General features: G+C 50.8%; 6 protein-coding genes across 6 annotated transcripts; 4 read left to right on the top strand and 2 right to left on the bottom strand.

The window, feature by feature from the left end:
* Positions 1-411: 411 nt before the first annotated feature.
* N7468_007925 (uncharacterized protein) lies at positions 412-1,542 on the top strand (the record flags this gene model as incomplete). Its single annotated transcript, XM_058477221.1, has 1 exon — positions 412-1,542. The coding sequence occupies one exon, from the start codon at positions 412-414 to the stop codon at positions 1,540-1,542; it is 1,131 nt and encodes a 376-aa protein (XP_058327566.1).
* A 168-nt stretch (positions 1,543-1,710) lies between these two features.
* N7468_007924 (uncharacterized protein) lies at positions 1,711-2,022 on the top strand (the record flags this gene model as incomplete). The annotated part of the gene is made up of 1 exon (XM_058477220.1): positions 1,711-2,022. The coding sequence occupies one exon, from the start codon at positions 1,711-1,713 to the stop codon at positions 2,020-2,022; it is 312 nt and encodes a 103-aa protein (XP_058327565.1).
* A 626-nt stretch (positions 2,023-2,648) lies between these two features.
* Positions 2,649-4,286, bottom strand: N7468_007923 (Cutinase; the record flags this gene model as incomplete). Its single annotated transcript, XM_058477219.1, has 3 exons — positions 2,649-3,011; positions 3,088-3,523; positions 4,219-4,286. The coding sequence occupies 3 exons, from the start codon at positions 4,284-4,286 to the stop codon at positions 2,649-2,651; spliced, it is 867 nt and encodes a 288-aa protein (XP_058327564.1).
* Positions 4,287-6,007: 1,721 nt separating this feature from the next.
* On the top strand, positions 6,008-7,399 carry N7468_007922 (glycosyltransferase family 15 protein; the record flags this gene model as incomplete). Its single annotated transcript, XM_058477218.1, has 3 exons — positions 6,008-6,149; positions 6,202-7,153; positions 7,243-7,399. 3 exons carry the CDS (start codon positions 6,008-6,010, stop codon positions 7,397-7,399), a joined length of 1,251 nt encoding a protein of 416 aa, XP_058327563.1.
* A 969-nt stretch (positions 7,400-8,368) lies between these two features.
* On the bottom strand, positions 8,369-9,200 carry N7468_007921 (cytochrome c oxidase subunit VI; the record flags this gene model as incomplete). The annotated part of the gene is made up of 4 exons (XM_058477217.1): positions 8,369-8,487; positions 8,577-8,694; positions 8,814-8,859; positions 9,013-9,200. The coding sequence occupies 4 exons, from the start codon at positions 9,198-9,200 to the stop codon at positions 8,369-8,371; spliced, it is 471 nt and encodes a 156-aa protein (XP_058327562.1).
* A 1,881-nt stretch (positions 9,201-11,081) lies between these two features.
* N7468_007920 (elongation of very long chain fatty acids protein) lies at positions 11,082-12,168 on the top strand (the record flags this gene model as incomplete). The annotated part of the gene is made up of 2 exons (XM_058477216.1): positions 11,082-11,489; positions 11,545-12,168. 2 exons carry the CDS (start codon positions 11,082-11,084, stop codon positions 12,166-12,168), a joined length of 1,032 nt encoding a protein of 343 aa, XP_058327561.1.
* Between the last annotated feature and the right edge of the window lie 3,241 nt (positions 12,169-15,409).

Here is a 15,409-nt window from a genome sequence, read left to right as displayed (position 1 = left end):
CTGGTTGACCGGCTTCAACCATAAGCCCAACGAGGTAATCTTACAAGTAGTATGAATCCGGCCAATCGCCATGTGTACCAGGTCTAATGAATGAAGTCGATATCAGTGAATATGCATCAGACAGATAGAAGGATTCCCCCTTTGGTTTATTCCGCAGGCAGTTTATCCTCTCCGCCAGTCTTTCTGTCTGCCGCCGCCATTTCTTTCCTCTTCTACCGACCTTGTTGTTTCCCCATCGGTTTTTCGTGTCCTTCCACGTCCTTGGCCTTTTTTCGCTCCCTTTAATCTTTTGCCATCATCTTCGATTTATTTTCATCATCGTCTTCGTTCCTCTGCTCGATCTAGTCCCTGAATCTGGTTCTGATAATCTCTTAAGCCATGGTTTTTGTACTTCCCTTCGAGCTGGCGCTCATGGTCGCCGAGCACGTTAATGACCCCAAAGCGCTCTTCAACCTTTCTCTCGTCAACCACGCGTGGCACAATGCCGCCAAATTGGTTCTCCGGAAAGTTCACGTCTCTATTGATTGGACCGATCCCACCCGCGATAGCCTTTCTCAAATGCTCGCAGGCCCAACCCAAGGCAGCATGATTCGGAGTCTTATGATTATCTTTCCTAACCATCCATGCCTGAATGTACGTTATTTCTTGGATACACTTCCACTGGTGCTGATCTTTCTTCTGGAGGTCAACGGTGGTCGAGGAAAACATAGCACCGGCTACGGCAGAGCCCGATACCACAGCTTCAAGAAATATGTCCTCGAAACCGTTCCCAGAATCCCTGAGCTGCGATATTTGACAGTGCATTTCCGGCCTCCGCGGGAGAGTTTGGGTCCATTCCGCTACACGCAAAAGGACAAATTGCTCGCCCACACCTTCTTGATTGATGCCATCAGCAAGATCCTGCTCGAGCGATCTGATATCCGCGAACTTTCTATCCAAGGTCTCCCTATTTATGCTCGTTTCCCCAACTCAAACCGCTCGTACAGCCATCCTGAACACGACACCAATGTGATTCTTGCGAAACAGCGCCTCCAGGCCTTCAAGATTGGCCTGGTAGCCAACGATGTGTGGGCACCGAGTCCACGTGTAGGATCAGATGAAGATCCCAATGCCAGTCCTCAAGCACTGACTAGCTCCCAGGAGCCAGAACTCCCCATCCCTGTCGAGAAGATCATCAAGGGACCCCCAATCTCCCCTTGGTCCTCACGCAATACCCTGCGCCACATCTCACTCACCAGCTGGGGGTTCTATCAGAAGCTTCGTACTCCCAGTCGTGGTGTGGATCGTAACATCCACACAAGCTTCTTCCCCGCTCTCGAATCCCTGGAGCTCCGCGGTTTCGGCATTAATAACGACTCGTCCATGCACGGTTGGATCTTCGCAAGCAAGCTCACCCTCCGCTCCCTCAAGCTCATCGACTGCGCAATCATCCACCAAATGGTCGACTGTCATGATGCAGACCTCGAATTGGGGCGTAACAACGAGGTCACCCCCCCAAATCAACAATTTGAACACGCTGATCTACGTAACCCGCTGGAATGACCTCTTCTATCGTTTCGAGCGAGAGCTCAACCTCACCGTTTCCAATTCGGCAGTGATCGCGTGCGTGCCCCGGGTGAGCGTGGCCCTGTTTTTGCTGCGGACAAGGACGGTCCCCCCATTCCTCCCCCTAAGTTCCTGTTCGGGCTCTTCGATGACCGCTACCTTATCATGCAGAGTAAGTATTGTTGGACTCTGGTGCCTCCTCAGGTTCCTCAGGAGGACATGAGCGACCATGATGAAAAAGATCTGATTGCTCTGAAGCGTCTGATGCAGAAGATCGGGCAGGATTGGAAGCAGGATGATGTTTCGAACCATGCAGCCTATGTTAAGGGGGGATTGGGTTTTGTTCAGGAGTCCAGAGGGGCACTGAGAAGACAAGTGATGGCGAAGGTAGTTCACAGGGTGAGCACAAAGAACATGAGTGAAGTGGATGTGAGGACCGAGAGTACGATGAAGCTGAAGTGGAGCATCGCCCCCTAGTGAAAGTGATTTTTTTTGTGAAAAGACTGAACACAGTTTGATGAGACGAGCTGGAGACAATGGGCAGAAGAAAGTAAGGAAAATTGCAAAGGGGTGAACCGAAATTGCGCAGAGGATGTGATGTGAGTCGTTCCCGAGAGAAGGGGGTGAGGGCGGTTTAATGATATGAGCTGGAACGGGAGAGGCTGGAAGAGCGGGAGAAATTGCGGAGGTATTTCAAAATGATGTAGAGGGCGAGATGCATGTTTGGACGGCGAGTGACACTCCAATTTCATAAGCAGGTAGTAGTTACGAATTAGCAATCAACTATTCTTATCCCAACTTCCCTCTCTTTACAGAACTTACCATATTATCCATAATATTAAAGAGAAGTTCCTTGATTGAGCTCGACATATTGTTATTTTCTTTTTGGCAGTCATCCTCAAGTCTCGTTCTACGTCATGTTTCTTTTGACATCATGATGCTCGTGTTCAAGTCCTAGGTAAAATCTCTGCAGCTTTGCTCTCCCACCCCGAGTCGACTCTAAGAACATATCCCTCATCTCACACAGTGTTGAACAGTGTTTTGCTATCCCCAATACCCAAATTCCCTATCGGCTACTCTGAAGCCACAAGAATGAGCATCGTCTAAGAGCTGCTAGACAGGCCAGCAGCTTGGACTAGGAACTGCGCAGCCGCGGGAGTATCAGCTCCGTAAGTAAGGTGAGCCATGACATTGGCACCGTTCTCACAGACAGGGTCTCCAAGGGCGCAAAACTCCTTCACCTTGCTGCTGTCGAGCTTGTCGACGCTCTGCATCTTCAATGGGTCACCGAAAAGAACGGCAGCGGAGACCTGGCCCGCAGAGAGAAGGTTCGACGCCTTGTGGACAACCATCGCACCCTCGGAGTATCCAGCCAGAACAACCTTAGTCTTAGGGCACTGCTTGAGTGCCTGCTTAACGAGAGACGCCATATCCGCGGACCCGTCAACGCCCAAGGTGGCATCGCCCTATCAAATCATAGGGTAATCAGCATATGAAGCCCGTGATTGACTATAGTCTGGGAGAAGGGGGGGGAAGGCATACCGCGGCAGATGCATCGTAGTTCACACCCTGGACAGTGACCTGGTTATCGGTCAAAGAGGCCAGCTTGGATGCGAGGGGTGGTCCAACGACTGTTCCCATGTTGCCCAGCTCGCCCGTTCCACGGGCAAAGATCAGGGTCAACTCTTTGCAGCCATTGTTGTCAGTAACTCCATTCTGGATCGAGCCACCCAGCTGACGCTTGATTCCACCAAATCCTCCGAGGCCGGAACCTCCGAGGCCAGGGAGTCCACTTGGAAGGCTGAACCCACTACCGCTGCCTAGTCCGCCAAAGCCGCTAGCCCCCGAGCCAAGGCCAGGAATGAGCGAGCTCAAAGCACCGAGGCCATCGCTGGTTCCCGCGCCGCCCAGCTGGCGGGTTTCAATGGTGGGCGTAGGAGCAGCAAGGCTGGACCCGATGAGAGAGAGATAACGGCAGCTTTCATGGTTTCGGGGAAATATAAATAACGAACGTAAATGAGATCACAGATCAGGAATGAAGAGACCAGCTCTAGTATTGGAAGCAAACGAGAGACAGTCGTGAGATAGGTTTTTTTTTGGGTTCTCTGGAAGGTGAACATGTCTCTTCTTTATAGATTTTCTTTATAGATTTTCTCTATGATCTTCTACGGACTGGAATCCGAATTTGGTTCAAAATCCGTCCCAGCCTTGTTATTCTCGTGTAATTTTAATAGTAGATGAAACGATGGGTTCTGTTTCATGGAGCCCGGCCCGGGGGGACGGTAGACTAGGATGCTGATCCTCCCGGGTAAATGGATATCACTACATCCATTAAGCATAAACCCTTCCATACCAAGTAAGAGCTAAGTGGGTTTCTTTAAACTCAGAAAGAGCACGTGGCGCCAGCGGGGGTTATTTTTGGGCTAAGTTAAGTATGTAGATTAGAGTTTAAGGTCTTCACGAGTGTCTCGGGAAATGGGGATTTGCTTGGTTCCACTGCTCTTCAACTTCATACAATTCCCGACTTGTAAAAACTGATCAGTCTAAAAATTGAGATATATTCAGATAGAGACGATGCTGAGTCCTGAAACTCGTCACTCACTCAGTGGGGATAGATGCGTCTCGGAACTCAATTTTGGGTCTTCAGCCCAATTCGGGAAGTTCGCCCGGTACCCTAAAACCGGACCCTGCAGGAGGAAACATCGCTTGCGGGGACCATTGGTGACACCACCAGGAGGCATCTCGCTTGCGGCAGTTTGGACAAGCGGAAGATTTTCCTGTATAGTCTTCCTGTGTGTACGGTTTGCCGCATAGACAGGCTCGGAAGTAGGCCTGACTTCAGGGTCTTTCCAGGCTCGAGTTTCATATTCTTGGGAGACTGAAGGATCAATCTTGGCTCAGAGAAGGAGCCTTTCCAGGTATTGATCTACCACAAAGTGATTGATAGACTCTTATTCGGGTCTAGATTGAATAGGTACCTCGGTCCGTAGAGCGCCATAACCACCCAGGGCCAACTAGTGAGCGGCATCAGCAATACGACAAAATGACTCAGTGGAGTTCCGAAACGCATTTCAAAAAAGAGCCCTCAATCTTGAGAAACGATGATGAGGCCAATAAATTCCGGTTAATGGTTCGGAGAAAGGCGGGGAAACTTCGGCAAATGTGATCTTCGAGTCCAACAGTGACCTCACCACATCCGCGCGTGGGCGGAGCTGGGCCTGTGATATACTAGTTACCGGGGTCTCCAACGTTGAACTCAATGGGGGCGAGACCTTTATTAGAACCTCTTGTGAATCCGGCAACAGGTTATTCAGAATAAAGCCCCTCGTGCGTACCCAGGCATATTCAACCCACAGTCAAGCCTAATTCATTAGTAGTCAGGGCCAGGGTAGGCAACCACACACAAGTCCTAGCTACGATACATGATCGTCGTTCTTGAGCTCAATTGCCGCACCTATCCCTTGGAATGACCTCGGAACTTATTTGGGGCCTGGACCAGTCTAGTCGTAGAGTGAACTTCCAATACACCTGGACATTCCTCAGGTAAAACTTAATATTAGACGAGATAGTGCCAGAGCCTTGGGATTCCAAGAGGGATAAGAGAGAATCAGCTTCAAGGCCTTGTGAGGCTGCCAAGCCCGACAGATAATCCGGTGGCTTGTAATAAGACCAAAGGGAGTGGATGCTAGGATGCGAGGTACCAGGAACAGGAAAGTACGGTCAAGCAAAGTAGTACAGATGAAATATATCGATCATCAGTCTTCTAGACCAGCTGCTAGCTAGTCTACTTGCAAGCAGAGATTTACATTGGGGCAGGGACTGTGTTGTGACATCCTCAGACCTGAAGGTCACTGCATTGGCCACCTAGCGGGCCTCACATTAAGCTTAAGAGAATCGCGGGAAGTAACTAACTTGGAGTCCTTCAAAGGCTCCAGAGCTCCAGGGCTGCCCGAAATCTGCTTAGTAAACTACGCGTCGTGGGCCCGGAGCGGGGCCCCGGGGCCCGCACAGCATGGCATAGCCAGGTACGGAGTACTAACCCGGGGATCCAGTCGATTGAGAACTATTCCACGATAACCGATTGTCCATATTACTAGCTTGAGTCTCCTGTAAAATCCTTGTTCCAGCTACTGGGACAGCTAACAGAGTAAAAGATGCGTCTTACCAAGGGTGTACACAGAGCTGGGTTGATCTCGGGATGATTTACATCGGGCGAGATGCTAAATATTGATGCTCTATGGTAAGTAATAGTAAAGGAAAGAGGATCGGGGGCTTCCTTATCCGAGGCTTTCTGGGATCAATCCAGAACACAAAGGCATGAGAACCTGCTGTATCTCCAAGAGTACATCCCCGGTTAAGGCGGACACGGGAGAGACACGCAGCGAGACCGCCAAGCCTTCGGGGCCACTCTGGACTTTGATTCTGCCCCTTAACAAAGTTCACTTCCTGGATTCCATCAAACATGGCGATCGCACGACCGATTCGCATGCTGGGCGCCGCCGCCGTCCTACTAACTTTATTCCTCGTGTTTCAACTGCGCTCTGGATACTCGGGCTCCTCCTCGAAATTGGTTCATGGCATGACCCGTGATCCCCTTTTAGATCGTGCGTCCGCTCCCCCGGATGATTGACCCGCCACAACTGACAACTTGTGCAGCAACCGGAGAACCCGAAGGCGAATTATGGAGAGCGGAAGAACACGATTACTCCCCCGATAGCGAAAATTCCGCTCGCACCAATGCAGCTCTCATCTCGTTGGTGCGCAACGAGGAGTTGGGCCAACTAGTCCAGACCATGCGTGACCTCGAGCGCACCTGGAACAACAAGTTCAACTACCCCTACATCTTCTTCAACGACGTTCCCTTCACGGAAGAATTCAAGCGCCAGACCCAGGCCCTTACCAAGGCCAAGTGTCACTATGGTACAGTGACCTTTTCCAACTTGCAGCTTGTCCGTCCTCGCGCTAATATCTTTTTTTCTTTGTCTTCAGAACTTGTCCCCAAGGAGCACTGGGAGGTTCCCAGCTGGATTAGCATGGATCTTTTCCAGGAGTCCGCGCAACTGCTAGAAGAACAGAATATCCAATACGCCTCCAAGATCTCCTACCACCAGATGTGCCGCTGGAACAGCGGCATGTTCTACAAGCACCCCGCCCTCGAGAAGTACCGCTACTACTGGCGTATCGAGCCCAACGTCAAGTTCTTTTGTAACGTCGATTATGATGTCTTCCGCTACATGGAGGACCGGAACAAGACCTACGGATTCACGATCAACCTTTACGATGCGCCGCAGACCATCCCGTCCCTCTGGCCCGAGACCAAGAAATTCCTGGCTGCGAACCCGACGTTCATCAGCGAGAATAACATGCTGGAGTGGATTACGGATGACCAGGCCCGCCCTGACCATACCGAGGCTGCCAACGGTTACTCGACCTGTCACTTCTGGTCCAACTTTGAGATTGGTGACATGGACTTCTTCCGAGGGGACAAGTATGAGGCTTACTTTCAGCACCTGGACCGCGCAGGCGGTTTCTTTTACGAGCGCTGGGGCGATGCGCCAGTCCACTCCCTCGGTATTGGTCTTTTCGCGGATGCCAACAACGTGCATTGGTACGTTCCCCCGTTTCGTCTTTTTCCCTATTCATTTTTGCGTCTGTCTCGAGCAAGATCAAGAGCACTAATGGCTCTTCCACTTCTAGGTTCCGCGACATCGGTTACAACCACATCCCCTACCTGAACTGCCCCAACTCGCCCAAGTGCTCCGGCTGCACCCCCGGAAAGTTCTTCGACGGTGCCGACTTCTTGGCCAAGGAGGACTGCCGCCCGACCTATTTCAAGTACGTCGGAACGCATTAAGGGAGGGGGGCTAGATCTTGACAGTGATCTACTCATGTTAGAGGCCTGTCATTTCATGACATGATAAGTTTTGCATCTTCGCATACCCGATGAGTATATTCCCGAGCACGTTGGGGTTGGGTACATGGCGTTCTGAGCGGACAATAATGATTATGTGCCCTTTTCTCGTGAACTACTTTCCGGGCGCCGGTGCTTCCAGCACGGAGATCCAGCGGGCCTGGCCTTCTTTGTACTTATATTGACCGGACATTGCCATTTCTCTGGGATATTTCTTCAGCTATGACATCTTCCGCATGTTTGCTGTCCACTGCGTATGAGAAACATGGATATACTATTACTCTTGAAGGATTCTAGGTAAGAGGATGGAGAATAGACTTCTATTTCATTGTTTTCAAGTTTCTCAATTGGCAATCCAAAGAGCACTTGGAGTCTTCTGTAGCATGGCAAACTTAGTAGCCTTTCGGTATGGTCACCGTCGGTAAAGATTGAAGGACTCACAGCAGTCCACACGTGGGGAGATCTACTAGTAACGGAATGGCGGCTGCACCAAAAACTTACGACTGTTTTAAAGTTTGCATGTGGGATGACATCCTGGTCTACAAGATCTTACCCTGCCATCCTGAGGAACATTCTCGAGCTGCCACAACAGATGATCGTTCATTGCTCTACTCTGCCCCATAAGGTGATTGACAACTTGGATTCACGCTGAACAATGGGAAAATAGATTAGGCACCGCGAAAGGTGCACAGGCCCTCTTTTCCAGGCGAAAAGCACTAAGAACACAGGAGATCTCTAAGTATGTATACAGTTTTCTCTCGTCTACCCAGTCTGCGTGCCTGTCAACAATGACAGCGAAATGCATGTTCGGCAACCAGCGACATCATGGACATTGGAATTTGTGTGCGAGGGTACTCGATGAGAGAAAATTGACGGGAATAGTGGGACAAACGGGACGAGCAAGGCACTAGCTTACTGCTCCTGGGGGTAGAGCTCCTCCCGAAGAGCAACGCCAAGCTCCTGGCGCAGACCTTCGAGGGCCTCGAGGTATTGCTTGTACTGCTCGGGGTTCTCGACCTTGGCCTTGATGCCTGTTGGGGGATGTGTAATTAGCGGGACATTCCGATGTCGACTCTAGTAGTATAGAAGCAGAGCCTTCAGGAGGAACACGGAGACATACCCTCGAAGACACGGACGGCAGTAGGGAAGTCGTTGACACGGCGGGCGGCCTTCAAGGCAGCGGTGAGGACCTCGACGGAGGGAACAAGATCGTAGGCGAAGCAGTTGTTCAGGTTGCGCTACAATTGGAGAAGAACGATGAGTATGAGGCTGTCCATCCCACCCAGCATAATCGTCTGACCGAAGCTGATGGTCGGGCAAGATCGGCGACCCGTGTCGCATACGGGGTGGTGCTTACCTGAAGCTCGAAGACATCCTGCACACCCTCGAATTCCTTCTCGAATCTAAAATTCACATCCACTGTCAGTGTCGAGAACACTTGGAGAACGTGCGGAGTTATCAATCGGCCTTCCGGTCACCCGATAACGCAGAGCCTGAATTTCTGCCCCCCCTCTTGCGTCGGCCGACGCCTTCAATGGCATCCAAGGAGATCTTACCGGGAGGAAAACTGCTCGTATGTCTCATCTTCGTGGCCAGAGAGAAGCTTGGAGGTAGTGCCAAAGTTCTGGGTGCGAGCGGCCAGGGTCACTGGGGTCTGCAGTCGGGGCTGGACCAGTGGAGCTCGGACAAAGCTGGTAGGGCGAACGGCGCGCGTCGCAGCACGGAAGATAGAGAAAGACGACATCTCGGATGTGGGTATTAGGCCGGTGCCAATTAGGTGAGGTGATGGAGAGGAGTGGTCGGGGAGAGTGAGCAGGTGAAGTCGTAGTCAATTTCGGCCCGCGAGTGGTGTGGTGTTGTGTCCTGAGGCACCATCAGCGCATCAAAGTCACGTGGTCCCGCCGGGTCTGCCCGGGCGGCGAATCTGGTCGCCTCTGATTGGCCAATTCATGCCCAGTTGCATTAAATTCGTCATTTCTCATGGAGGTCACTAACTACTGGCAATGGGCGTCAATCACTTTGTTGATTCTGGGGGCAAAGGCTTGCCCCGGGAGGAACGAATGCTGAGCTCCACGTTCCTCTTCGCAGATTCGATAGGAAGATGATAAGAAGATATTGTCCAATGGGAAATGCGCTAATCGTATCCGTGGAAAATCATCCTCGACGCCCGTATGCGCAGCACCTCCTCCATATTACCCTTACTCCTGTGCAGACTTGAAGACAATTTGCTTCGAAAGACCTGAAGTGTGATGGAAAGATATTTACCAGGGTTTGGATTCGGGTATACTGGTAGCAGATTCTCTCAATTGCTGTTTTGATTGTTTTCAAGCCCGCTCCCATCGCAAAGCCGAGGATCGCGGTAGATATTTTTCCGAAGCTCTAAACTCCACCATCAAAGTGGTGCTCTTCAAATGAACCGAACATTTCAAGTTCGGACCGTGGAGAAGATGGAATGGTCCAAAGCTCAGACTGAAGCATTGAATTTATCGCACACTGTTGAGAGTATATCATCGAGTGACACAGAGGCTACACAAATAAATATTACTAGTACAACGGGAGATGACATGGCTACTAGTGGGAGCACGGAGTATATGATGATAGTTTCAATAGTCGATCTCCTCTGGCGGCTAGTACTAGTAGTGGCAAGAAATATCCCACACTCCGATCGTGTGTTTGGCTCCTTTCAGTTCTGTGAGGCCGAGGAAACATTGCGGGAAATCGCCAGGGAAATTTGGCTTCTGGTACTACACGAGGCAACCGAGGTCAGATGACCGAGGATGCTTGAAGGTCATGCATGTGCCGTGTTTTGATAAATCTAGAGGCTTATGCGTACAAGGAAGTTCTGCCTAGGATGTGGTGAACATGGATCTTCGAGCCGATTTCGAACATTAAGGAGCGATATGAGTCAGGGTGGTACAACCCGGCTTGATTTAGCGGGATCGAAATCTTGGTTGATGATACGCTACGATGATTGCAACCCCAGAAAAAGGAGGATCATGGATCGCCGATCGACTGTCGATTCGAGAAGAGGAAATTGCAGGATCAGGGCCCTATGTCAATGACAAAATGGGCCCCAAGAAGGAAGAATCGACTTATTGGCACTAGTCAGCGATTGGGCTCAACTCCCAAACCCAGTCTGGGGAACAGCATGTGACAGCCCTGTCAACCACGGATTCAAACGAGACATGAGTCTACTAACAGGCCAATCGCCATGAAGATAGGAATACAAAACGTCATTTCACAAGCACATGACTGTAACCACCTCAATCTTGGAATCCTTCGCAAAGCGCGAGATCTGGCACAGTAGATTTCCCCTGTACGGAGTACCCGATGCGGAAGGCTACGGGTCCCACAGCCGCCCCTGATTGCAACTTACCTAAGCGGGACGGACGCGTCGGCAGAAAAAGTAGGACTTCTGTTGTTCGTTCCTGCTTCCTTCTATTCCATCCTTTCCTTTCTTTCCTTTTCCTTTTTGGATTCTTTTCCATACGGGGCTGCTTCTGCAAGGGGATCATATTCCACGCGGTTCTCAGAGAGAAATTCCAATCGAGTTTGCGTGTAATTCGTTTGAACCTACTCCCGAACCCCCTTTTAATTGCGATCGTGTCCACTCGAATACTTCACCATGGCCGAAATCCTCGAAAAGCTTCCCGTGCCAACGCTCGACCGGCCGTTCGGCGTTCACCTCTGGCCGATCTTTGATAAGGCCTTTGAGATGGTGAAAGGATACCCTGCCAGCGAGTTCAAGTTCGAGGAGGGTGTAACCGCACTTTCCACCTTCAAAGAAACCGCGGCAATCCTCGTTACCTACTATGTCGTGATCTTTGGTGGTCGCGAGGTGATGAAGAATTTCCCTGCTTTCAAGCTCAACACTCTTTTCATGCTCCACAACCTGATCCTCACTATCATCAGTGGTGTCCTGTTGGTCCTGTTTATGGAACAGTTGATCCCCACTCTCTGGCGCAACGGTGTCTTCTACACCATCTGTGACCACCGTGGTGGATGGACTCAGCCTCTCATCGTTCTTTACTACGTGAGTCATCCAATAATTAACAGCTCAACCACGCGCGCTAACCTCGACCCCACAGCTCAACTATGTCAACAAGTACTGGGAGTTCATGGACACCCTGTTCCTCGTCCTCAAGAAGAAGCCTTTGACCTTCCTTCACACCTATCACCACGGTGCCACGGCTCTTCTCTGCTACACTCAGCTTATTGGTCTGACTGCCGTCCAATGGGTGCCCATCACCATCAACCTGTTGGTCCACGTGGTCATGTACTGGTACTACTTCCAGAGTGCCCGCGGTATCCGTATCTGGTGGAAGCGGTACATCACCATCCTGCAGATCGTTCAGTTCGTCATTGATGTCGGTTTCATCTACTTCGCCTCGTACACCTATTTCTCCTCCGTTTACTTCCCATGGGCCCCCAACATGGGCAAGTGCGCGGGTGAGGAATTCGCTGCCCTGGCTGGTATTGCCATCATCACCTCATACCTGTTCTTGTTCATTGGTTTTTACATCGCAACCTACAAGAAGGAGGCCAAGGTTGGCCGTCCTCGCCGCAACACCGGCCAGAAGTCACTCATCGAGATGCGCAACTTCGAGATTCCTTCTCCAGCGATCCCCGTCACTCCCAAGTCCAAGGGCTCCAATGGTGCTGCCTCAACTGGCCGCTCCAACGGCCCTGTCACCCGCTCTCGCAAGGCGTAAACAATGCCAAGAATTATTGAGTTTTCTACTCAAACCTCTTTGGGGAGGGGAGGTGTGAGAGACCGAGACGAGCACCCGGTCACTAAAGAAGTGTTGAACTACCTTCTGATCAATTATCTTGGGTGTCAAAATTCTTCCCATGTCATTACAGCTTTAATGTCCCGAGCGAGTGCGAAAGGAGAAAAGCTGCTTTGTGGTGATCATCTTATATTTCCTTTTAATGAATGACCTTTCACGATGTCAGACAAGCGGTCTGGTGTTCTACGTGGTACGGACCAGTGGGAAGAATCGTATGCCCAGTTGGAGCATTTTGAGGAGGGGCGGTGGAAGTCCCTGGGTTGATGCATTTCTTTTTTCCCTTCCATCCAAGCAGACTCTGGAGCAGTCTTGCCTTGGTTGTATTCTATATCATGTTCATGTTTGGTTCATGTTTGTCGTTTGTACCCTGATTTGCTGGTGGCAGATCTCTTCTTCGAGTGCATCTTCCCCCCCTTCTTGTTAGTATTATAGATTAGGCCCATATATGCTAAATGTAATCATTCATGCCAATTTCTCTTTTTCTTTTTGTAGGCTTTGGTCTAGTGTCCTATTTAAGTTGAAAGGGAGGACGAAAGCCTGTATTTCGATCAGTTCGTCCGAGAAAATCGAGAAACAATAAATGATTTCATCATGCGCCACCCACCGCTTAGCAAGCCCCCTGAAGCCATTAAGATTATAGGCCCCCAGTGGCAATCCCACTCGGCGGCCGGAATTCGAAGGAGACAGGCAAGCAGGCAAGGCAGGGCCACCCGGAGCCCAAGCCGTTATTAGCCATGCATCACTTGCATGTGGCATTTGGTAGCCACCTGGGTAAGTGGGAGCCTTGGAGAGCCCGCATGGGACAAAAGACCAAATAAAATGATATTCTGCTGTCTGGTTAAATCCCTCAAACAATTGAGGTGGAATCAAGCCCACTAGTCTCATCAAAACCATCAACAGCAAACAAACGTGTTGATATGGAAACAGCAAACTTTGAAGGGCTCGTTCGAAGTCTAATGTGCAGCGTCACATCGCCGAGTCCCTCCTTATGCAGGTACTGACCGGGGTGTCGATTGTTGCAGGTGGCTTGTGCGACGAGCAAACATGCCCGAGGACTTGACAGGTCCATTCGCGTGACCAACGTCATGATGCAGGGAACAAATCATCCTGGACTGCCAATACTTGCTTGACGCTAGGTAAAAACGTACAAGCCTTCGGATTTTCGAAGTTGTACTCGACCTCAATAATTCAGCTGGGAAGGGTCTCGAGGCACGGAGAATCACCAGCCTCCTTCCAATGTCAAAAGTTGAACTCCGGGGCCCAATGATAGGCTTGCATACCCAGTGGCATACCTAAGTGCTAAGTGGGCCATGCAGAACAATAGCCTTTTCTCCCACCCCGAAAACCAATAGACCATGGCAAGGAGATATGCAGCACAATGCATGATGCAGTGACAGATGATGGATCGGATTATTTGCGAATGGACCCCGCCGCAGCCGTAGCGTGGCCGGGAGATTTTCAATAGCGCCAAACGCTGTTTGCTCATGGGCCGAGCGGGTCCAGCTGTCAACTGGGAGGTTGGAAGACGTGGGCGTGCCTTGCGTCCCAGCAAAAGATTTGATATTCCACTAGCGGCATGCCTCGATATGTGCTGATGTCGGAGAGGTCTTTGAAGGCTGGAGACGCAGAATTCAAAGGGAGCTTCTGGCAGATTGGAACTAAAATGACAAAGAACCAAGCCCGGGGTCAAACTTGTCAGGGTCGCTTCCATCCCGCCGTGGCGCCGGCGCATGCCATTTAATCTAAAAGGGGACCGGTTGGGGTTGGAAACTGTCGCTTTCAGCATGTCCCTCCTGATGAGAAGCCTAATTGTGTTCTAATCCAGACGGGAGTTAAAATCACATGGGAATGGGCCGGAACTGCTTTATCTGGTGTAGTACGGAAATCTGGTACGACTGGTTCGCGTAGTTGGTGCAAGAACATGGTCAGCAAAGTCGGATAGTTCCTGAATTGGTTCTATTCTCTATTACAGATAACACTGCTTCTGATATTTGGTAAGCCAGGCCACCCAAGCGTTTCCTCCTCTTTGGGGGCCGTGCCCGAGCGTCTCAATGTTATCTATTGGCCATGAATGGGACGATTGCGAACATCAGAGCCTGGGAGTAAGCGATAGAAGATGAAGATGATAAGAATGTTCGCAGGGGAAGGCATCAACTTGAAGGTTGTCGTCATCCTTTTGCATAAATAAAACGCTATAAATATTCGAAACGATAGCGCCCGGAAGCTCAGACTTTGTGGAGAGAAATCGCCGACATTTATGGTACGCAAGGAGCGTCCTGCCTCACAAGAGCGTGGTCTGTGAGACTCCGACCAGTATTTCGGTTCGATGCTTCTGCTGCACAATAATTTTATCAATTGGGTTTGCATAGGCTGATGTTGGATCTTTGGGTTTTTCTACATCCGCGGCCCTCCGTAGTTTTCCGAGCCCGTAGTCCATGTGAATGACACGCCCTCGCGGGCTAGGAAAAGGCCACCCTGTTCAAGGTGGAATTCTCCTGCGGTCAGCATACCCAGGGTTTGCATCCTTTTTGATCCTTTCTAAAGAGGGACTACTGCAACACAAGACTGCCCCTGATGCCCCTGAAAGCCGGGGTGGTATGACCTTACCAAGGTTGGTTCCTGTTAGCCCTTTAGGGGGAGGAGAAGGAGGGCCCTAGTTCCGCATAGAACTGGCCTCTCACACGTATCAGAGTACGTCAAGTGCCCCTGGCATGGACCAGGTGCAGATTCTTGCGGTGCATAATCCTATGGCGCGAGCTTTCGAGTTCGTAGTGTGTTTGAGTTATACACGGCCCCACTGCGCTGGAGCGGCGGCTAACTTGGCAATGTTGAAGGGCGGTGATTCCATTCGCACGCCCCACTGTGATGAACCCTTCCACCAAATGATATCAACCGCCTGGAAAGAACCCATGGTAGCAGCCGATCATACGGGTCCCACTCTTGTACCTCTTGAAGCAGACCCGGCTTGAATGTCTTGCATTGGATAGCTTAGTGTCCATCCTGCGGTAGACGAAACCAATGATGAGCGGTGGTACCTGAGCGCGTTCCAAGCGTCCCATCTCTCACGTTGATCTATCGAGTTTCCGGCGTCACAGACGATACAAGCCCCTGGAATTGAAGGTTTCCCACGATGCGGAGGGCGCGTCGTTTCACCGCTGAAACG

The sequence above is a fragment of the Penicillium chermesinum genome, assembly GCF_028974085.1.
Source record: "Penicillium chermesinum strain IBT 19713 chromosome Unknown utg000006l:1.0-2335141.0:1.0-2336784.0, whole genome shotgun sequence".
Lineage (NCBI taxonomy): Eukaryota > Fungi > Ascomycota > Eurotiomycetes > Eurotiales > Aspergillaceae > Penicillium > Penicillium chermesinum.
This window is presented reverse-complemented; position numbering and strand designations above follow the sequence as displayed.